General features: G+C 39.9%; 2 protein-coding genes and 1 long non-coding RNA gene across 6 annotated transcripts; 2 read left to right on the top strand and 1 right to left on the bottom strand.

Annotated features, from left to right (window-relative positions):
- Positions 1–121: 121 nt before the first annotated feature.
- Positions 122–15,256, bottom strand: LOC109635691 (uncharacterized). Of its 3 annotated transcripts, none has more exons than XR_011246192.1 (6): positions 14,638–15,256; positions 1,334–1,464; positions 1,128–1,238; positions 792–884; positions 355–535; positions 122–256 (listed from the first exon to the last, which is right to left on the bottom strand). It is a non-coding gene; the product is annotated as an uncharacterized lncRNA (long non-coding RNA). The 3 variants fall into 3 exon arrangements; XR_011246193.1 differs by having other exon boundaries at positions 804–884; XR_011246194.1 differs by lacking the exon at positions 1,334–1,464.
- LOC109635680 (LIM domain kinase 1-like) lies at positions 5,346–13,834 on the top strand. The gene is made up of 15 exons (XM_020097028.2): positions 5,346–5,672; positions 7,792–7,930; positions 9,093–9,202; positions 9,319–9,492; positions 9,635–9,740; positions 9,811–10,082; positions 10,161–10,350; positions 10,463–10,549; positions 10,681–10,812; positions 10,896–10,955; positions 11,065–11,130; positions 11,284–11,470; positions 12,017–12,072; positions 12,312–12,469; positions 12,842–13,834. Exons 1-15 carry the CDS (start codon positions 5,629–5,631, stop codon positions 13,374–13,376), a joined length of 2,316 nt encoding a protein of 771 aa, XP_019952587.2. The 5' UTR covers positions 5,346–5,628; the 3' UTR covers positions 13,377–13,834.
- Positions 15,257–15,491: 235 nt separating the features above from the next.
- Positions 15,492–21,655, top strand: septin4a (septin 4a). 2 transcript variants are annotated; one of them, XM_069539530.1, is made up of 13 exons: positions 15,492–15,663; positions 15,918–15,934; positions 17,111–17,503; positions 17,894–17,990; positions 18,248–18,334; positions 18,435–18,558; positions 19,187–19,321; positions 19,429–19,546; positions 19,634–19,735; positions 19,822–19,918; positions 20,214–20,376; positions 20,519–20,621; positions 20,702–21,655. In XM_069539530.1, the coding sequence occupies exons 1-13, from the start codon at positions 15,618–15,620 to the stop codon at positions 20,831–20,833; spliced, it is 1,614 nt and encodes a 537-aa protein (XP_069395631.1). In that variant the 5' UTR covers positions 15,492–15,617; the 3' UTR covers positions 20,834–21,655. The 2 variants fall into 2 exon arrangements, with proteins under 2 accessions (XP_069395631.1, XP_069395632.1); XM_069539531.1 differs by lacking the exon at positions 15,918–15,934 and having other exon boundaries at positions 15,532–15,663.
- The last annotated feature ends 1,358 nt before the right edge of the window (positions 21,656–23,013 follow it).

Here is a 23,013-nt window from a genome sequence, read left to right as displayed (position 1 = left end):
ATATGGTCCAGGTGGAACTGGATCAGGTCCTTTTGGTTATGGACCTGGGGGTGCTGGACCTGGTGGTTTTGGCCAAGGAGGTGCTGGACCAGGTGGTTTTGGTCCAGGAGGTGCTGGAACTGGGCCAGGGGGTTTCAGACCTGGTGGGGCTGGTGGATATGGGCCTGGTGGCCAAGCACTTGGGTCAAGAAAGCCTTCTAAATCAGGTTATGGCTCATCGTTGGGTGGAACCGGCTACAGACCAGGTAGAATTCTCCTTTGATGAATTTTAATATTACATTTAAGTTCTCTGTGGGTTATGGCAAAGAGATACTGAAAAAACAAATGTAAAATAAATGTAATTTCTTCAAATACCTTGATATGATTGATGTTGTTTACTGGAACCATGTGACATTACATCATTCATAGGAGAGTGTTATGCTTCAAAGCAACAGGAAATGAGTCTGGGTCTGGTCAGGAAGTAGGAACTTATAAAATCAAACTCCTTTTATCTTGTTGTTATTCATGGCATCACGTCAACTCCATGCAGACAGGCCTTGTTTCCGATATACACACACACACACACACATATATATTAATATATATTATATATATATATATATATAGCTTTTTGGATTGAGGATAAAAATGTAACCAACAAAATAATTTTTGAATCCTTGTCCCCATGATAAAACTGGATTAGTGACCAGTCTCTTCTTTTGGTTTATTAACTTGTTGCTGTGTTTTCCATTTTCACACAGTGGGTAATTAACATATCTTTTATATAACTTGTCATTTATGGAATCTAATACCTCTAACCACACCTGTGTTCATCAGGTGGAGGAGCAGGGGGGGTTCCTGGTGGAGGAACAGGGGGCGTCACTGGAGGTGGCACAGGTGAGTTTCTAGTTTATAAAGAAAAATTATTTTAAAAAAAGGAATACATATAACAGAGGAGAAGAATTAAATTTAAAGGATGCATCAAATTACAGTTTGATATCTCTTCGCACCACATTTATTATTGGTACGTATTGGACACTCTGTCTGGTATTGATGAAAAATCTAAAGCAGTGGAGCCTCTCCTCTCTTATGATTATCTTCTAAGGTTTTTAGGCCCTTGAGTTATTTCTAAATAAGTTTATACTCACTCATGCATTCAGGCAGTGTAGCAGGAGGAGGAGGAGGAGCAGGAGGGGCTGCAGGAACAAGCCCGGGGGCAGGAGGAGTGGGCGGCTTACCAGGTCAGTTTAAATGAAGCACTGACAAAGTAAAGGACAGTAATCTCAGAGTATTATAACTGTCAATTTTACAGTTTTAGAGTTGACAACAAATGCATTCAGACACATGTAAACACCTTGCCTAGAGTTGCTATGTCATGTGGGTTGTAAAATCTCCATTGTTCCAGCAGGGGGAGTTGCCCCTGGATATGGTGGGACAACTGGGGGAGGATATGCAGGTAAAACACCATTTCCATTCCTGTTATTGCTGAGAGAATACACAGGGTAAATGACATCATTGTAAAGATTACCATTTTTTTATTGTTCATTTCCTGTTAATGTTTTCTAGGCTATGCGGGGGCCGGGCAAAAATGTAAGAAAACTCACCATTTCCTGTGTCTTTGATTATCAGTTTCGAACACATGTCCACCAACTGAGCAATTTATTACGAAAACCATACTAACTCTGGGTATGAACGGGTAAATTAAGGCCACAAAGAGCATCAAAAATACGATGTGGGAGGCTGTGGCATAAAAACTGTGATCTTTTTCAAGCTATTTCATCAGAGCTCATCTGTCTGACCACAAATTAACCTCTGGGGGCAACGTCCAATATTTTTGGGGCTTCTGGTGTAGACAGAGAGTAGACCGGGCCAAGACTCTATCTTCCATTCGCCGTACACCATTTACAGACAGGCTAGGTTTTTTTTTATCACATAATCAGGTCAGTGTTTCAGGGCTTCGTTATTTTCTCTGTATGAAAAACCACATAGTCGATCAAACAGTGCCCAACAATTTATCACCATGTCTGGCAGTAGAGGGCGCTGTTACTCAGTAAAAGTTACATAGTGTTGTTTTAAGTTTTGGAGTAATTCTAGAGGCTCTAATCTTAAGCACAAAAGACGTACATTTTGAATTTGTTGTTTTATTATGTCAAATATAAAATGTTTGAGAAAAATTCTGTTGTGTAGGCTTTTATAATCTGTAATCGTAGAATCTCAGAGCCTGTATATATCTGCAAAATAAAAAAAATCTTTCTTGTCCCATATTTATATAGCTAAGGCACAGAAGGCAGCCAAATATGCAGCAATGCAGGCATTACTGGGATCTGGAGCCTACAGAGGTAACAATCACACATATTGTTTTGCTTTGCAGTAATCTCTATCTGTTCACTGTAAAACACTGGGCTGGATTTATGTGAAATCCAGTCATCAGAGGAAGTTTACATAGACACACACCATATTATCTCTCTTCCCAGATTACACTGTATGATGATTAAAATTCACCCCACTCTAAGATGACAGAATGTTTACTGGCTTATTACAAAATTATTATTTTACATTACAAGTTCAAAGAAATTCTTTATCTAAGTCAGTTTTTTGTGTGTTTCATGTAGAATTATCTCAATATGTTTTACAATGAGATTTTCTTTTTAAACTTATACAATAATTTGTTCTACGCTCTGGTTTTTAGGTGCTGGCTGTCAGGGCAAGTACTGTGGTCGAAGGAGGAAGTGAGAGACCAGGAAACAGGAAGTGACCTCATTGAAACAATAGTGGTGCTACTGCATGATCCCAGATTGTAAATGTCTAACCTGCCATTGAAGCTAAAGCTTAAACACATTACACATGTTATCTTTTCATTTGCTTAGATCTTATACAAAGGTCTCTTTCAAAAAGAGAAATGGTTCTCAACTTGTAAGGCTGTTCAGTTCCTTAAGACAAAATGCATCATTGTCACGTTGTTTTTAAAAATAATAATTAATCAAAAATATTCACCATATCAGCAGAAAAAGCACATGTTAAAATCAGTCTGAATGAGGAAGTACATGTAAAAAAAAGTAGAATTTTTTTACCCATAAATCACCTTGTGATTCTCTAAGGATCCTGACTTTCAGGCTGAGAACCACTGAAATAAAGGATTTCTTTTAATTGTATGACCAAGCTGTGCTATACAACAGTTTTTGCTTATTGTTGAAAATCCTTTGCATTCCTGTTAAAGTGTCACCATGAATCCTTGGTGGGTGAGTCCTTCAGGGCAGCTCCTTAAGTCTGGTTTGTAAAACTTCTCCGAGGTCACGTTTTTATCCAGTAAGACTGAACTTTAGTATCATGTTTGTTTCACTCATTCATTGTTTTTCACTCTTTACATCAAAGTGCAAACAATGCGACAGTCTGTTCGGCAGACAGAAACACACGGCAGCTATTTTGGGGGACAGTGAACAAAAGGGACTCTTGGTGGGATTTTTCATGGTGCAGTGTTTTTGTTTTCCTTATCTGATCCCTGAAAAGCCGGCTGTGTTCATTATGACTGTGCCCAAGCCTAGGAGGCTGAAGGTCTTTAGCTATTAACACATGAGACTTGTCTTCTACTCCATTCACAAGAACCAAAGGCACTGTTTTATAGCTAAATTGATTTCAATGTAAGATTATGTTTAACATGCATATTTTAACATTGTTAGAAGGATGTATTTGTTATGATATTCTGACGTGGCTTAAATTTGACTTTTACATTTGCTGTTGTGGAAAGCATTACATCTAAATGTGAGATAATATGATTTGAAGCCATAATGCATTTAAATGACATCTGAGGAGCATTACTGCGATTACTATGTACCTTTTTCTTCGTTTTTTGATTTAACTGCTTTAACACTGTTGGAAATTGTTCACGTTTACGCGCCGTTTTAAATTATGCTGAGGAAAAGCAGAACTAAATCTTTAGCTATTTAGTCAACAAATTCAAATGAATTAACACAGTATGAATTATTTTAGTTGTTGTGTGTGAGTGCGTTTTAACAGTTTTTAAAGTTTTGTAGTACTATGATAAATATAAGTGCTTTGTTTTCTACATTGACCTTGAATGTGTGCTGAATCACACTGTAGCCTGTGATATCACAGGGACAAAACAGTGTAACTGAATCTCATCTTTCATTTGAGCGTAACATTTGTGTTTCTATCATGTAGCTCAACATGTCTTTTTTTATACCTGTGTTTTTTTACATGGCCTATGAAAAAAAATTGTGCACTTTTGTACACTTTCCGACAACGCTCTCTAAAATAAAGAAATGACCAACTACTGCTGTTGTTGTCATTTAAACACAGCTACGATCATTTAGTATTTTGCACAAGCATAATGTGTGAAACATTCACAAGAGGTTTGTCTGCACAAGGCAACGGAAAGAAGCTGCAGATTTGGAGGCAAATGTGCTGATCTGCTGTGGTTCTCACCACCACAAGTTAAGCCCAAAAGGGAAACACAGCCCAGCTTCAGCAGATAAATAAAGAAGTAAATGCTGCAGACAAACTGACCAAATACTGAACAAGTATGATGAACAAGTACTGAACAAGTATGATGCCGAATACACTGATCTACGTTCAAGTGTTGTACACGTGTATCGGCAGAACCTCTCGTTACCTCGGCTACATCCCCAATTACTTATTGTCCAGACTATGACGTCTTTGGCGAAATATGGCATTATCTTATCTGGGATATTTTAGCTTCATTTCTGAATAGCAGCAGGAAGTGGAGATGTGTCATCCATCTTTATATACAATCTCGGAGAAACACCAGCACCACAAACACCTGTTTCTGTCAATCAGTTTGTAGGACCTGCACTGTCCATAAATCCATTTATTGATATGGTATAAATTCAGAGACTGGACTTATTATAGAAAATGCAATTAAAAATCCAATTAATAACCCTCTAACTAACCAATGTTAAGCGCTGTCAATGACTTTGTTAAAAGTCTGATTGTGTTCCAGCAAAAAACTGTTAACATCCTATTTAACATCATCACCGGTTTATTTCCTCGGATTCAAACCCATTCCCTTTCCTTTGCACTTTCACAGAATTCTCCCTCCTTTTTTGTTGTGTGTGATGAATAGAGTGCTTTACTGTCGGATCAGGACATTGCAGTAATTGGGGCATTCATAAAGAGATTAAGCCTGTGCTGATAGGAAACAGAGCTCAGTTCCAAACACACAGGCGTGCAGACCCTCTCATACCACTTCTGGGAAAACACAGACTCATATTAACTCCTATTAACACTCATGTAGGTTCACGTGTAAGAGCCTGTAAGCCTAACCCTCCCACAATCTTTTGACTCAGCAGAAGAGTGTAACTGTATCTTGCAGAGGTCTACATACTGGAAGGAACGGCAGGGGGAGGGTGGAGCACAACTTCTTTAATGGGATAGGTCTGTTTCTCTGCAGCCGGCAGAGGGAGACTGGGCAGCTTCTGTCAGTGGTTCAGAGTTTTTTTTTTCTCTGCACATTAGAAAGGGTACACAAGAAGCCTCTGAGCGCATGGAGAGAGACCTGCCACCGCTCACAGTACATATATGATCCGCTCGTGAACACATGCTGCTAACGAGGCCATTTCTTCACTGGGTGGATTGTTTCCGAGTTGTCTATCTTTGAACTGACAGGGCAGGATGTCACGGCGGGACCAGAGGTTTCGGAGAGGAATGAAAGGACGGTAAGAGCCACTGTTTTTAACTGGTGAGATGTGAATGACTGAAAGGAGTGAAAAGCGGGTGAAAGTCAGTAGAAGAGAATCTAAGAAAACTGTAGCTCAGCACTTCCTCAAAAACAATCGCGTTGTGACGAACAGATACAAGAGGAACTTCTATCTTACTTTCACATCAACATATGTATGAGAAGTTTGTAAATCCAAAACAATGAGAAGAAACATTACTGCCTTGTCAGTGATTGAAGCAGCGAATAGTAAAACACATAACTGCACTTTTTCTCTTTGTTTATTATGATCCCTGCCATCAACCACTCTTTCTTATGTCATACATAAAGAATAAACTCCAAATAGCCACACCTATACTGCATACTGTACATAACACCATACGGACAACATCCCTGCAACTCTCAACACAATACATTTTGAGTGAAAACAAATGTTTCCTGTTAAAAGCTGCTGTTTCTTTTAAAAGGAAGTTCAGCAGGGTGACACAGACACAACAGGGAGGAAACCGTGGCAGGAGAATACGTCATTAGATTTCTAACATTTGACCCAGGTTAATGTCCTGACATTTTTATGTACGCTAGGTGCAAGTGTGTCTGCAGCTCCACTTTAAATAACACAGGGACAACCACAAGGAGGTTAATGAATGAAGATAAAGATGTAGCTTGAGTCGGATGAAGGTAACACTTTCAGGTGGACAAAATGAGAACTGTAAGTTTAGAGAAAAGGGAGGGAGGATACGTTCCCCTGTGCTGATTCCAGAGTTTTCTCATGACCAGATGTTGAAGCGGAATCGCAGATGTGAAGCTGAAAGGTTCCACATCCTTCGCCAGCGGCACAACGACAAAGACAGGAGGTCAAAAATAAACCTGCAGCTGTCTGACGGTTCTAGTACTTAATTATTTCCTCAGTAACAAGCGAGAGACGACTCTAACAGATCTCAGTTCTTCCCACCAGGCAATATTTCCCCAGCATCTGTTGGGACTAGTGATTCCTATGAGTGCATTTACTCTACTGAATACAAGGTGCATGAAACCTAAAGAAAGGCTAATGACAAGAATGGCAGTAGAGCGCATACCTCCACCAGGGCCCAATAGCCCCTTACATTCAATTAGACTGCAACAAATTACACAGATCAATCACATGCTTAAATATACCAGATGTTTCTTATTAGATCCAGGAAATATTCCCTTGGATATCAGTGAAAATAGACAGACAGGGGTAAAATCATAACCTCCTTAGCAGAGGTGAAGATAACCATCCTCACAACAAATGGCATAAAGGTTCTTCCTACTCCAAGTTCATGAAATTAATTAATTTAATTTAAATTAAGACCTTCACTCTGAATAATAAGCTTTTCATTGTCTATTGTAAGAGCAGCATTGTATTTACAGTGGAGGGTGGGAGAGAGGAAACATGGAGCTGTACTCTGTCCAGGAAGTCAACTCCCACTCTGGCTGTAGTGTTGGAGATAAGAAAGCAATTCTTTTATTTTAAATATATTTAATTCCACATCCAGGTTTAGCTACTGAGAGAACTGAATGGGAACATGCTGCACTGGATTTAAAGAAGAAGTGGGTTTTCAGTGGTGACTGTTGTGATGTCTTGCAATTCATTCTCTCTTGTAGTCTTTGAGTGTGCCCATTGGAAACATTAATTTGAAGTATTTCTGTGAAAACATTTGACTTGCCTGGAACCCTACATGAGTACTCCTTTTATAGTGTCATCAGCAATTTGATCTGTGATGCATCATTTCAACACCATTTCGGCACCATCAGTTAAGTGAAGATAAGTGTTGATGTCTCAACCTCAAAAAGCAGTCACACTGTCACACAAGCAGAGTGAAGCAAACAGTGAAAAGGAACTAGGTATCAGTGACACAGAATGGTGTGGTTAAAAATAGGCTAACTTGGAGAACATTATTTATGGTCAGCTGACCTAGAAGTTTTCTACCTGATCCTGTAACAGGTCGACTTTCCTCAAGTCTGATGTGTTCCATGGCCGATGAGGCTCACGTTACTTTGCTTGGACGCACGATAGAAGTATCTGTTGTCATCTTATTGATTCTCCATCACTGTCTTACTCACACATTCAACATTACGCTTCCCCACTTTTTCTTTAGGTGTTGTGAATGCGGCTGTATCCTGTCTCACTGGTACTATGAAAGAGAGGAACTGCTCTTCTGTAAGAAGCACTACTGGGCCCGTTATGGAGAGCACTGCCACGGCTGCAAGGAGACCATCACAACAGGACTAATTATGGTGGCATGATAATATCTTTTTTAGAAAGAGCGACATTCAGTAGAGCACATTCCTTTGCCAAGGCCCAACAGTCCCATTAAATTTAATCCAGCTGAACCAAATTGCACATAGATATCAGTTTCCTAAATATGTCAGATGTTTTTCATAAAAATCTTTGGATTAGTCCCTGGGAACTTTGTGAAAACACCCTCAAAATGTTAAAGAAAGTGATCAGAAAAATTCCTGGATCCATCCCTTTGTCCAGATCAAAAATTTTGCAGTTCCTTTCTTAGTCCATCCTTCAATCAAGTGTGATATAAGATCCAGTTTGGTCGTTTTGTGTAATTCTGCTGAAAAACAAACAAACCTCACCTCCATGGCAGAGGCCATTAAAAGGCGAGACGTTCAAAGCAATAAAAGCAAATACAAATTCAGTGTGTATTATTTTGATTATGATATTACTCTGACACCTCAAAGAAAGAGCAGAGTAAAGTAGTTCCTTACTGAAGCCTTTTGCCTGTGCACACTACAAACTTTAGTCTACACGTACAACAAGATTACACAGAAGAGGAAAGCCTCATTTCCCTGCTAGTTTTTCCACTCCTGTCTTGTTTTGTGATGTTGACGAACGTCCATGATAATTAGTCATAACATCACAGATAAAGAGCCAATACCTGGGCACAAACTCAACTGGGCATATAATCCTTTCTGTTTTCCTGCTAACTCTTTCCAAAACATTCTAAACTCAGCCAGTAGCAAATTGATTGATAGCTGATGAGCTCATTTAAAAATAGCTGCTTTATTGATCAGTCAGAACCACCAGCTGATCAAAGTACTAAATCAAATATCAAATGTGCACGTTATGTAATATTTATAGATTAGAGTGCGGCTATATTCAAATATTAAATTGCGTTCAGAATCTTGGCAGTTATAACAGTTATAACAACTATTCATGCATTCAAAGCCTTCCTGCCTCTGGGTTCCCCTCCTGATATGAAAATAAATATGTTCCCTTTTCTCTCTTTCAACTCTCACACCAGAGGATATCCTCTTAAAACATCCTGACACTAAAAAAGGCATTGATGCAGGAATGTGCAGAAAGAACTCTTAAAATTCAAAGCTGCATTTTTTAGGCCATATTGTATATATTGTGTTTTACCAGAGTACCTCCATATATACACAGGTAGCTGGAGAGCAGAAGTACCATCCCGAATGTTTCACTTGCATGAGCTGCGATATGTTTATTGGAGATGGAGACAGGTACACGCTCGTTGAACACACCAAACTCTACTGGTAGGTTTGAAGCAGAACGCTAAATTGTATTTATTTAATTGCAGGTTTAACATAGAAAAAGGTTAATTATTGGTCATGCACATTTCTGATGTGTGCCCTTTTTTGCTATTCTGCAGTGGTCACTGTTTCTGTCAGGGTACAGTGTCAGCTGGGAGATCGGCTGCTCAATTCAACAAGAATCCCCACATGGTGGCACTGGTGTCTCTCCCACCCAATGCAGGTGACCACCGAGGTCTGACTGTGGCCATTGACCACAGCCAAGACAAAAGTCCTCTCGTCGTTGTGACAGAGTGAGTGTCTTGATCTAGGAGATGATGAAGAGTGCATTTTTAATTGAATACAATAATCAACCTCACTAAACCCCAAAAAATGATCCATGACTCTTTTGTGTCTGACCCCATCTTTCCTACCCTACCACTCATTCTCACTCAGGTTAGACTCAGCTGTCCTCAGCCCAGACCTGCTGTCCTCTGTCCACCCCGGTGATCGAGTGCTGGAAGTCAACGGCATTCCTGTTCACAACATTTCCCCAGATGAGGTAGGCATCAAACCACCTGACTGAAAAACCACAATGCCACCAAAGGCCAACACAATATTCTTTCCTCTAGATACACTGTGTGATCTTGGACACTAGCAAACCACTGCAGCTGACCATTGAACACAACCCACCGTCTCCTGACGACCTCCTGCACTCAAACAGTCCTCAGGGCAGCATCACCTGTTCTGACCCCTGTTCTCACAAAAAACTTTCATCAACCCACAAACTCCCCAGTCTGGAGGAAGAGCCAAATCCAGGAGAGGAGACAGAAGAACAAACCAGAATGAGCCTCTCACCACCTCAGCACCAAGGAACCATGGGAATGCGATCCAGACATATTCTGTAAGTGCAGATTTCTGGCCTACTTTGATTTAAGATTCCCCTCTTTCTCTCTGTCTAAATCTCCCTTTTGTTTCCCAGGCGCAGCTGCAGTATAGATAAGTGTCCTGTGTCCCCTGGAGCACTGACGCTTTTATCTCAAAGGAGAGACATGGTTCGCTCAGAGTCTCTTCGTGCCGACCCTGGAGATCGGACTCATCGCATCTTCAGACCATCAGACCTCATCCATGGAGAAGTGCTTGGCAAGGGCTTCTTTGGTCAGGCTGTCAAGGTACCACAGTTACTTTTTTCAAATCAATGTGTTCCTTGAATTTTTCAAAGCATCTCAATCAACTGTCCGTTGTTTGTAAGATATGTAAGACAGCCAACTTGTTTCTGTCAAGGTGACACATCATGAGACAGGGGAGGTGATGGTGATGAAAGAGTTGATACGATTTGATGAAGAGACGCACAAGACTTTCTTAAAGGAGGTAAGTTGTCATCAGAGCAGGGAAACTTTTATTCCAGATTTAATGGAGGTATAACAAGTTTACATCACACTCATGTGCACCAACACCTCTAGTGGTCAATTTGTCTATTTTCATGTTATTATTATGTACAGGTGAAGGTGATGCGATGTCTGGACCATCCCAATGTGCTAAAGTTCATTGGGCTGTTTTACAAAGACAAACGAATAAACTTCATCTCTGAATACATCCAGGGAGGAACTCTTCGAGAAACCATCATAAAAATGGTATGGTGACATCATTGTTTTGGTTTTAATGTTTGCTCAAGAGTCCACAGACACTGTTGATGATCACAATCATTTTGCTGCAGGACAAGGACTTTCCCTGGAGTATAAGAGTTAGTTATGCCAAAGACATTGCAGCTGGAATGGTGAGTCTCTTCAGTCAATATTCTAAAAATAAAAGTTCAAAGTTCAAATAAATTACTGCTTAATCTGATATAAACTCTGTCTAATGTTTACAACATTTCTCCTTCAAAGGCCTATCTACACTCCATGAATGTTATCCATCGAGATCTAAACTCTCACAACTGCCTGGTTAGAGAGGTAAACGACTTATGATCTGGACATGAATGTCGCAAAGTCTTTTAAACAAACAAGAAAAAGCCCCAAATTATCTCAGTGTGTGTTAAAAAACAGAGCATTACACCTTCATTCAATGTTCTTAATATTCCTTTCTCTCTGTGTCTGCTTGTTTAGAACCAGTCTGTGGTGGTGGCAGATTTTGGACTGGCCAGGCTGGTGAAGAAGGAGAGGGATCAGAGCAGAACATCATCTATGGAGCGGCCTGCGAAGGGGACGCTGTCAGAGCTCCGCAGGCCTGACAGGAGGAAGCGGTACACTGTGGTAGGAAACCCCTACTGGATGGCCCCTGAGATGATCCATGGTGAGTGCACAACATTTCAGGGTGTCAATTATACCAGCCAACCAGCATGACAGTCACTAAATCAAAAAACCTCCATGGCATCCAATTTATCTCTGAGAACCAATAAGTAAAGATTGCTTGTTTCCAGTATAATATAACCCGTTATAATGCTTTAGTTCAGTCGCCCAAATTAAATTTAGGGATGATTTGTGACTAAATCTATTGTAAGCCTAGTTTCCTTTTCTGCAACATTGGCCTGCTAGTTGTGATAGAAGAAAAATATTAAAATATAAGTAAATAAATACAAATAGCAATGAAACATGATTGGGAATAAAGGTCAAGTCAAACCTCACAGCATGTGAGTGTGAAGATTTCAAAACAGTGTCGAACACATTCTTGTTAGTGAGGTTTCTGAAAAATGCTGTCAACTTTCCTCTTAATATCACAAGTGCCACAAATGTGCAAAAGGGCATTAAGGAGGAGTCTGTTGTTACTCTAAGGCCTAATAGCAGATCCAAAGCAAACACACTGATCTCCACATCTCAAACTCTCCTCTGCACCTCTTAGGAAAATCCTATGATGAACGAGTTGACATCTTTTCCTTTGGTATCATGATATGTGAGGTAAGAACGTAAAGGTATAACATTCCTAAAAGTACCATTCACGTGATTTCTAAGAATCAAAATGATGTGGTGATGACTGAGTTATAGGGTTGTGTAAATGTCAGAGGAAAAAAATATAATTATCCATTAAAATTTATATAATATCCATAATTATATTATCAATATTTTGTCTGTGTTTTTCCATGACTCAAGCATCTTCACTTCTGGTTTGAAATCTGAGTATCTTTCTTTATCTGAAGATTATAGGCAGAGTGAGTGCCGACCCTGACTACCTCCCCCGTACAAACGACTTTGGCCTGAATGTAGTCAGCTTCCTGCAGCAGTATCACCCTCCACTGTGCCCCGCTGCCTTCCTGCCACTGGCTGCCCTGTGCTGTGACATGGACGCTGATAAACGGTATGATTGCACAACTCAAGCCAAACTGCAAACCCAAATTTTCATTTAGGCAAAAATATAATCTGCATGTAAATATTGTACATTTTGTATTTTGGTTCAAATGTCATTACCTTGTTTAGTTTTAACAAAACATCTACGCGACTTAAAGGTTGAACTAAGACAGTGTTTGTTTAATTTGTGGTAAGTCAGTATATTGTGAGGCACAAGTTGATGATGTGAAACGGCAATGATGGTATAATGTTAGGAGGAAAACTGCAAAACAAAATGTTGCACGATAGTGCAGAACAGTCTAGTAAATACTTAATATACTACTGCAGTACAGCATGCAAGGCCCTGAAGCCCCTCATTATCACAAATCTTTGTCTTTGTCAGTCCTTCCTTCTCGAAGTTGGAGGAGTGGCTGGACAACCTGCTCATGCACCTGGACATCGGTCTGCCTTTGCTCTCTGAGTTAGAGCAGCTCCATCGAGCCTTCTGGCAGAATCACACCCACCTAAACCACTCACACAACCAGGGAAACACCCTGAAATCTCATGAACTAACCCACCGTTCACAGCCAGGAAGACAGAGCCCTGATCCTAAGAGATGTACAGACAATGCAAATAACTACATGGAGTCTAGTGACCTCCCTCAAAGCCAAGACCAACACAGTATACCTGACAGTCATTTGGATGGACAGCATCACACACAAGACGTGAGGACAGAGCATAACCTCAGCTGTTTGAACAGAGACAAGAGGCAGTGTTGCAGGTCTGCAAGCACAGAGACAGGCGAGGACAGACCTGAAACCTGTGAACATAATAACTCCTCAGGACGAGTCCAAGTCAACAGCTCACTGCTCGGCCAGCACAGGACGACATGCAGAGTGCTGTGGGACAGATCTACGGAGGACAGCTCTTTTCTCTGATTTTTATAATCTGCTGGGCAAGACAGGACACACCTGAAAAGACCTGCTGTGAAAACATTTTATCAACACACTGGTGCCTTCTCAACGACCTGGAGAGAACTGAAAGTAAGGACTTCTGCTCAGAGAACATGCAGGGAGGAGTAGATACAGTATACACAGTTCATTACAGTTGCCTCATGTTGCTCTGCGAACCAGTATTTACAATTTCTCGATATTGGCCATATTCTACAATATTATGATAATAGTATATCTATGATAAGCTACAATTGATAGGTCAATCCATTAGTTGGACTCAAGTATCGACTCTGTGTCCAGAAACTGTGAAACACATCGCACTTTATGCTTTTAAGAATGCCTTTTATGAATTTTCTGTCAAAAATTGTAAAACCACATTCAACACGCTGAGCTGTGAAGAAACTACAACTGTAGTTAACTCAATAAAGAAGATTAAAAAGTAATTTGACTAGATTGAAGTTACTATTCACCATCAAATGCTCACTAGTTTAAATTTACTCCTACTTGGTAATCACAGTCTTTTTCTAAACGTAACAAATAATAACAATGAATTGAAATTGATTGTGGATATAACAGAAAACCTTTGTATGAAGTATTATTTAACGTAGAAGATGGTCATACGTGACCACACATTATAGTTCATAATTACTCGTAAAAAAAAATATATATATATAATACATAATATATATAATGAATTCATTACAGTTAATACTTGACAGAAACCTTTGGTATTGAGTATGAAAACCTCACCTCCTGTCGGCTTCATAGATTCATTCATTCATTTGAATTAAGCAAATAACAAATATTAAAGATTAAAAAAGTTAAAAAGCTCTTTGGTAAGAAATGTAATGTTATGTTTGTACATCTCAAATGTTAGCATTAGCCTACATACCATCATATTTTCTGCTAGCTCTTTGCTAAATGGGGAAAGAAACTAAAATGTTACAGTTTAATTTTGTCTGTGTCTTTAATAAACTTAATTTCCATTAATCGTTAATTGTTTTTTCACAGATACAAAAATGTTTAACGATATTTATCATTAGCTTCTTGCTAAGCTAACTAGTTTAGCTCAGTACATTAGGAGGAAATTAGCTATAGCTCGTTGTTTATCTGGCTCTGATTCAGTTATTAGACAAAACCCGAATCGGAGAATATATTTTCAACTTTATCACGATCAAGTAAGAAGCGTTAATCTTCGTGCTCAGTGCATTTACTCACATTTTCACCAATAAAACCGCTCACTCACCATTTCAGTGTCAAACAACTGCTGCCGATGCTGCTAGCCCCTCTGTGCTAGTGCAGGTTGCCAGGTAAGAGTCAAACATCCCCCATAAATATCAATCCAAATAACACTTAGCAGAAAACACTCAAACCTGGCAACTCACAGGTTAAAAGAAACTTCAGCAACACCTGGACATAATGGGCTGAATTGATGGTGGATATATATCATGAATGTGCAGCAGCAACAGAAACCGTTCAGATTAAATTTTTAACCGGACAAAACTGAATAAATCTGCAATCAATGATCTGTAATAATCCATAATCACAAACTTTCCCTGTCCAACATCAATCTGCCAATGAAAATAAAAGCAGGGCATTGCTACTTTTTAAAAGAAATATCTTTTGCAAAAAAGAAAACAATAGTTATAATCCTAAAAACATGCTTTCACTTCGTCATGATGACATAGTGAGTTTGATGAATAAATATAAATATATATTATATAAAAATAATAATAAATATGTCACTTTTGAAATTAAACCTGCAACATAGTGAATTGCATAAAGTGAAGAGGTCTGAATAATTTATTAAGACACAAAATGTATCCCAGTCGTGTTAATATAAGACACAAAACCTTGCACTAGAAAATAACCATTTATCATTTGGTAACTTTACTTAACTATTAAATTTACTATTATTATTATTATTATTATTATTATTATTATTATTATTATTATTATTATTATTATTATTATCATTACATTTACTATTATTATTGTTGCTGATGTTGTAGCTGTTGTTATCATTTTTATTGTTGTTGTTCCTGTGTCCTCCTCTGTACCACGTCAGAGTATCACCAGTGAGTGAGCTGCACCCTGAGCTCAGTCTAACACATGGAGCAGCAGTGATCACACACGCACACCATATGGCTCCTCACATTTTATCAGTTCTTGTGTAGTTGTTGTTGTGTGGTCACTGTGTAACTTATCCTGGGACCGAGCAGCAGCATGCAGCACATGTCCTCTCCGGTCAGGTTCCGCAACAATAAGAAAGGTACGTCCACCATGAACACCTGCATTCATTCACACATAACTCTGCTTCAGGTTGTATTTACTTGTGTTACTTCATTCAAGCTTTTTAACTTACTTCATTTTATTAGTTAAATGTATTCTTTGATTTATTTTAACATAAATTTCTGTTCTCAATATCCAGTTTATAGAACAAGCCCTTTTGCATTTGTATCATATCACAAACCATAATTGTTTTTGTCTACATTTATTTTTTATACATGCTGTTCTCGCAAAAAGCTGCAACCTTATCAGAGGTAGGACAACTTCGTTGAATAGTCTTTAATCATAGTGTTGATTGCTTGTGCAGATTTGTGTGTGTGTGTGTGTGTGTGTGTGTGTGTGTGCATGTGCGTGTGTGTGTTTAAGAGTTAAATCTCCAACTTCCCCCCACCCTGACAGAGCATTATAAGCTGGGTTAAGCCCCACTGCAAAGCTTTGTGGGTAATGAGAGCTGACAGGTATGCCAAACCCAACCTAATCAGGCCACTAGCAGGAGTGAGGGCTGTGCTGGTGCCTTTGAGGAGGACTTGAGGATAGTGTGAGATGTGTATCTCCTGTGAGGAAATTACCACGGCAGGTGTGGACCAAGGCCTTGGAAAAAGGACAAGAGCACAAAAACAGACCGAGATATTTAGCCCTGACTATTTACATCCACTTGCTTGCGAAATGTGAAAATGAAATATTGCCCTTTAAACAAAAGAAGAGTCTAGTCAATCTATCGAGTCTGACCCTCGTGTTTAGGAACATGCAGATCAACACTCTGTATCTCCACCATCGCTGGACAGATGGATGAGGGCCTCTGTAGTGGTATAAAGGGATCGCAGGTCACAGCTAATCAGTGAAGAAAGCGTGTGCCACTGCAACAGAAAACTTATCACGTCATGTTTATTCAAGGGCTTATATCCTAATTGTAATATAAACAACTGTGTTTCTAACAGCGTCATGCACAACTGTTGAGGGGAAAGACTCTAAATCATGATGATCATACATCAGTCTCTCAATATCAAGTTTAATTTTTGGACTTATAAATAAAGTGTTCTTATGTCTGTGTGTTTAGAGCTGCATGACTGAGTAACTGCAGCATCTTTGTTTTTGCTGTAAATCCAGTGTTTCCACAGCAGAGTGTCACATGTCTTCTTTGCTTTGTATTCTGAAGCTTAGAGAAGGCAGACATTGACGAGGCTTCAGGTGTTATTCAGGCATCTTTCTTCTTCAGCTAATAATTGGAATTATAGATATGAAACTTTGAAAAAAGCGAAATAGAAGTTTTCTTTCAACATTATAAAGATTTGAACTTATAATTTTGTTTAGTCCTGCTTGCATTTTCATAGTTTTTGCCACAAACACGTAATTTAAAATTTCAGCTCTCAAATATCCCTTGATAGTGTGTTATAGTTTTTACTAAGTAGCTCTGCTGTCTCTCGTCATAGTTTTCCAGTCTGTCCATTGAGGACCAGGAGGACACTCAGTTCCCCTTTGCCATGAGGGACCTGCCTCCCGTCTCTCAGCCTGGCTATCAGCACCAGGAACCAGGTCACCAGATATCAATGAACCACGGGGCAGAGGGAACTGGTGCCACAACTAACGGGAGACGCCCCAGCCTTCCCGGGACCCCCATTCTGGCTCGTCCCATCCCCTGCCACCCTACCACCGAATCTCCAACAGCCCCTCAGAGACCACACCGTGCAGGAGTGGACTCAGGGTTTCAGCCCCTGTCGCTGAGGAAGCAGCTCGTCTCGCAGACATCTCTGGACTCTATAGGCAGCTCGGTCTCCCGTCCACACAGTCCATGGGGACGCTTTGACCCCTATGACTCTGCAGAGGTGTGTTCTGTGTGCTTTTACCTGAGTGTATCATGACAGTGTGTGCTATATTCTCTCAGTGTCTAAATTGACTGTCATGTTGTCTGCCTTGTGATCTAATAATTTTGACTCCGATTATTTTCTCTGGGTAAAGTTGGACAAAGCCTTTCAGTGATGGTAGTGTGCTATAGTGAGTTACAATAGACACACAAATATCTGAATACAAAATATTATTTTATAGGCAACTAAGTATTACTATGAATATAGTATAGAACTGCATTTGAAATATTGTTTTCCTGTAATTTACTTGAACTGAAAACAGTTGCAATAATATAATAATAATATAAAGTATTTACAATGACATTTTGAACAGATTATGTGATGATCGATTGAATCCTTTCCTGTCTGCAGGATCAGGACAAGGAGTATGTGGGATTTGCCACGTTGCCCAACCAGGTTCACAGAAAAACAGTGAAGAAAGGTTTCACGTTTACACTCATGGTGGCAGGTCAGTCCCTTCATGTGTGTCTGCTCACTGAGAGACTCTCATAAGAGTGACTGAGGATGTTATCAAGACTGAATGTAGATTAGATTAAAGATCACTTCTCTGAATTCTACATTTGTCATGTTGCTGTTGTGTTTTCTGATTTGAAGTGTGAAAAAGTGCTTTTTATTTGTGTTCAAAGTTTTGTGTTGAAATAAATGACAAACACAGTTGGATGTGATGTTTTGAATCTGGGTTGAAGAGTCTCTCTCCCTCTGCAGGAGAGTCTGGCCTCGGTAAATCCACTCTAATCAACAGTTTGTTCCTCACTGATCTCTACAAAGACAGGAAGGTTCCTAATGCTGAAGGTGAGGTCACGTCACTGCACGCTTGCATATGAGACAGGTTCATGTTATCAGCTGTCAGAGATGCTGCCACAACTCATGTTGTACTTGTGTGCGTCTGCAGAACGAATCAGTCAAACGGTCGACATCATCAAACACACCGTCAGCATCGAGGAGAAAGGAATCAAACTGAGGCTCACCATCATAGACACGCCGGGGTTCGGAGACGCCGTCAACAACTCAGAAAGGTGAGGTCAGCATCTGTCTTCAGGTTAAAACTGACGTGAGCCACTCCTGCTTTATTGAACTGGTTCCAGGGCATCACAAGCATGGTAAATATGCTTTTATTTTGAAATTGCTTATGTCAGATGTCAGCCAGGAGAGTTTTAAGGGATTTGGGATCATTATGTTGGTGGAATGAGTCTTCGTTAAGGCTCATTTATGCTCAACGTTAGACACAGATATGGACAAAGCTGTCTCTGTTCTTGTTTCATTGGTAAGAAACGACGATATGATGTCTCTTCGCGCAGTCACAGGAACAAACAACTGCTTTTGTCTCTTTCATAAGAGGAATAATATCACAACCTCCTCCACCAGCGATTGTTGTCAGAAACTTGGGTAATGGGTCAGGGTTTGTGAAGGCAGCATAAATGAGCCTTCATGGAGTTTCTGCCCATGCTGCTCGCTCAGTCTCCTGCTTGAAGCTGATCACAGAATTTAAGGGGGTTCTCAAAAGATTTTCATTGCTGTGAACTAATGCAATCACCTGTTCTCAGGGGCCCCTCTCAGCTCCGGGCCCTGAGCAAGAACCTCTTTTGCCTTCCCTTGGTCCATGGTTGCTGTTTCACTCACTCAGAGTTTATGTGTTTGCATCAGCTGGAAGCAAATAGAGGACTACATCGGCGAGCAGTTTGAAAAGTACTTCAGAGATGAGAGTGGCTTGAACAGAAGAAACATCCAGGACAACAGAGTTCACTGCTGCCTCTACTTCATCTCTCCATTTGGCCACGGGTACACTGACGTTCTGGTGTTTGACTTGTGCACATGTGGCTTAAATAGTAATTGTTCTTCTGGGCGTATGTTTGTATCTATACACTTATGTGTTTTCCTCCTGTCAGTCTTCGACCTCTGGATGTTGAGTGCATGAAAGCCATCCATGAAAAAGTCAACATAATTCCAGTGTTGGCCAAAGCTGACAGTCTGACACAAGCAGAGGTCTTCAGGAAGAAGATGAAGGTACAAGATCTCACGTTGTCTTTTGTATTAATAACATAAAACATAATCGCTCTAAAACCTTTTTGTCAATGTGTCCACGGACTCAAGATCCGAGAGGAGATCAAGCAGTTTGGCATCAACATCTACCAGTTTCCAGAGTGTGATTCAGATGAGGACGAAGACTTTAAGACCCAGGACCAGATCCTCAAGGTTCTTCGGTTCATTTCTCACGTTATGAATGAGATGTTCGATCCACGTAGAGACTGACAGCTCATTGGTTCTCCTTCTCTCTGCAGGACAGCATCCCGTTTGCAGTGATCGGGAGCAACGTTCAAGTGGAGAGTAAAGGTCGCAGATTCAGGGGTCGTCTCTATCCCTGGGGGGTGGTCGAAGGTAAAACTCACAAACATACACTCAGTCAGTTTTAGGCCTGGGAGCCAGTGACAGCCATAACATCATAGAGGCATTATGTTTTCAGGTTGTCCACGTTTTTATTTTGTGAACCCAATATCTCAAGAACCCTTTGAGGGAATTTTCTTTAAATTTGGTAGAAATCTTCACTTGGACTTAATGTTTAACTAATTCAATGTTGGTGCTCAAAGGTCACAATGTCCTCATGTTTTTGTGAATGTGAATTTAGCCCCTTCAAATCAGTTGTACTCATTGCTGTTGTCCTGTCCAATGTCAGTGGAAAACCCGGCTCACTCTGACTTCCTGTTGCTGAGGAACATGCTGGTGAGGACGCACATGCAGGACCTGAAGGACGTGACGCGGGAGACGCACTACGAGAACTACCGAGCGCAGTGCATCCAGAACATGACGCGCATGGTGGTGCAGGAGAGGAAACGCAGGTGGGTGGAGGCAGGACATAGACACGGCCACTGTCTGAGACACTGAGCATCCAGTACCTCATTGTTTGCCTTTTAAAATGTAGCTTAAACATACAAAACATGTTTATGCAGATTCTGTTCTTCTTCTTTGTGGATGTTTCAGTTTGCGTGAGAAGTATCAAGAAGGCAGCGAGGACAATTTCCCTCTGCCGCTCGCCGTCGTTGACAGTGAGAAGGAAAGACTCATCTTTGAGAAAGACGAAGAGGTACATTTGTTTTTTACTCACTAATTCACTCACTCACTGACAAATGTGATCGGCCCTGATCTATATCTTGGTCTCTGTAGCTGAGGAGGATGCAGGAGGTGCTGGAGAGGATTCAGGAGCAGATGCACCACAGTCACCCACAATTCCCTGGGAGAGGAGACGGACAAGCAGCGAATAGGAAGACAGAGACAGCCCCTGTTTATAGAATGTGATGTCAGAACAGGAAACGAGCCACATGACTTTCACAGCCTTGTCTGATTACTGTTCTCCAGGACAATGACTGTGCATGAATGGGGAGGTTTTCCCCAGGGGGTCTTATGCTCCTGCTTTTGAAAATGAAACTAAAATCTCTTAAAAAAACAGCTTCGAATTGAAAGTGACTTCTGCAAAATCTTTTAATACGTTTTAGTGTTCAAATGACAGATTCCCATTTTAACATGAAAGCATGAGAAATAGCTTCATTTGTCTGATTTTCTAGTTGAGTTGGTTTGTTTATAAGCAAGATTTCCCCCCAAACTACAGATAACTACTGATTATCACAGACGTTTGAGGAAGGATGTGATGTGGATCAGGGAAGAACCCATCAAACTTTGGTGTAGACTCAGATCAGGGGGCAAATCCAGAAATTATCTTTTTTTTCTTTATTCAACATAGCAAGAGGCATTTTTTAAATTTTCTCACCAATGTCCCAGGCATCGATTCATGGAAATGTGATGTGAAATCAGCCATATTTTTGGAACTGATTTGTGTTTGAAATTTGGTGCAGCTAGATTGGATTTAAGGAAACTGTTGGGCCTTGGTGGCCATTCTGTTTTTTTAATGTTATAGCACAGCTTATCACTCAGTATGTTTGATAATTGTGTAGCACTGCCATCTAGTGGTCATTGTGGTGATATTGGGTTTGTAACATTTAAACTGCATTTTTAAAGTTTTTGATACTTGTGAGTGTTTTTTTATGTCTTTAATTTTTCTGTTTTGTAAGGACGTTTTGTCTGTTTATATTGTACACGTGACCATTAAACACAGGAGCAAGATGTGTTGTAAATGTAATAAGATTTATTAAGAATCTTTATTATTTCATCAGCATAATTCTTCATTAATAATATGTTTTATCCATTATCATCATTGTTATCTTAAACAGTGGACAGATAGATCTAAAAGGCAGCCCAAAGTGTACAGGCGATATATAACTTAAAACTTTCTCCATAGGGAAAACATGTTTTTATATTCATATATAATATCAATGTAGCATGAGGTCCAAGATCCTGCCCACGTTATACAGTATTGTACATGGTCCCGAAAATAAACATGAAAACAAAACCTTTAAACAAAAAGAACCTAAACAGCAATCTACATGCAAAAAAACAAAGAAACAAGCATTTAAAATTTTAAGATACATACACTCATATGCCAAAACGTGCATACCATCACAAATTTACAAAACGTTCATACATACATACAAATATTACAAAACTCAAATTGAATATTAGACACCAGTATGTTGTCAAGAAAAAGAGCAACAACTTTTTTTGTCATTTTCTTTTTTCACTCCCGCAACTCAGTTCAACTCACAAGATGGAAAACTTAAAAAACAAACCAACAGAAAAAAATCAAACAAACATGTATGACAGTAAATCTTTGTCTCTTCCATTCGCTCAGTGCGTACGTGTTTCGCCAGAGTTGTCACAGTGTTCAGGAAAACTGAGTATAGGCACACACCATAGCACCCAGACGGGCTCATACCATAAATCACCTCTGTGTACAAAAATAACTTGCTTGCTACACACACACACGCACACACTCTTTCATGCACAGGGCAAACTGTATAACCAAAGAAACAGAGCCATGCTACAGGTACAATAGGATTAACTATAGTACAGAATATAAAACATTGAATACACTCACAGGTACAGACGCAACATTGAGAAACAGCAGAAGAGGCAAAGAGCAGATCCGCACGACGCTGACTACATCCACACATGATGGGAGATTTGATGATTTGACAGGTGTAGGCTGAGAAGAAGGCGGTGGAGCCACGAGCTGTTTGAGTGTGCACTTGAACACACACACACACCCGCACACATTTTCTATCTTGAAATATAGAAACTGATTTCCTGGACTGGAGCAGAGGATTCAACTTGATGTCCGTTTATAAAACATTGAAGTGGAAAAAATGCAAACTGATTTTCAACTTTTGTGCTGTATCCAAACTTTCCAAGAGCTGTTAGCTTCACAAAGATCTTTTCTGGGCTTTCTCTCTCAGTCTCCTCTGCAGTTTGTCATGTGACCAGAGTTCTGTACTGTATTTAACGTAACACAGTCAGGATAATATCGACTGTTTTAATGGACAAGAGTTGTTTTGTCCAGGTTGTGCAGAAGTTTGTGTTGTGTG

This window comes from Paralichthys olivaceus, chromosome 15, assembly GCF_024713975.1.
Source record: "Paralichthys olivaceus isolate ysfri-2021 chromosome 15, ASM2471397v2, whole genome shotgun sequence".
Taxonomy (NCBI): Eukaryota; Metazoa; Chordata; class Actinopteri; order Pleuronectiformes; family Paralichthyidae; genus Paralichthys; species Paralichthys olivaceus.
Note: the sequence above shows the minus strand (reverse complement) of the source record. Positions and strands in the feature narration are given on the sequence as shown.

What these genes read in the sequence shown, in the direction of transcription:
- LOC109635680 (XM_020097028.2), top strand. Translation starts at nt 5,629, where the DNA reads ATGTCACGGCGGGACCAGAGGTTTCGGAGAGGAATGAAAGGACG. An exon ending in TCTTTGGTCAGGCTGTCAAG is followed by an intron (nt 10,351 to 10,462) that starts GTACCACAGTTA and finishes GTTTCTGTCAAG; the next exon opens with GTGACACATCATGAGACAGG. An exon ending in TTGGTATCATGATATGTGAG is followed by an intron (nt 12,073 to 12,311) that starts GTAAGAACGTAA and finishes CTTTATCTGAAG; the next exon opens with ATTATAGGCAGAGTGAGTGC.
- septin4a (XM_069539530.1), top strand. Translation starts at nt 15,618, where the DNA reads ATGCAGCACATGTCCTCTCCGGTCAGGTTCCGCAACAATAAGAAAG. An exon ending in GAAGGTTCCTAATGCTGAAG is followed by an intron (nt 18,335 to 18,434) that starts GTGAGGTCACGT and finishes GTGCGTCTGCAG; the next exon opens with AACGAATCAGTCAAACGGTC. An exon ending in CCCAGGACCAGATCCTCAAG is followed by an intron (nt 19,736 to 19,821) that starts GTTCTTCGGTTC and finishes TTCTCTCTGCAG; the next exon opens with GACAGCATCCCGTTTGCAGT.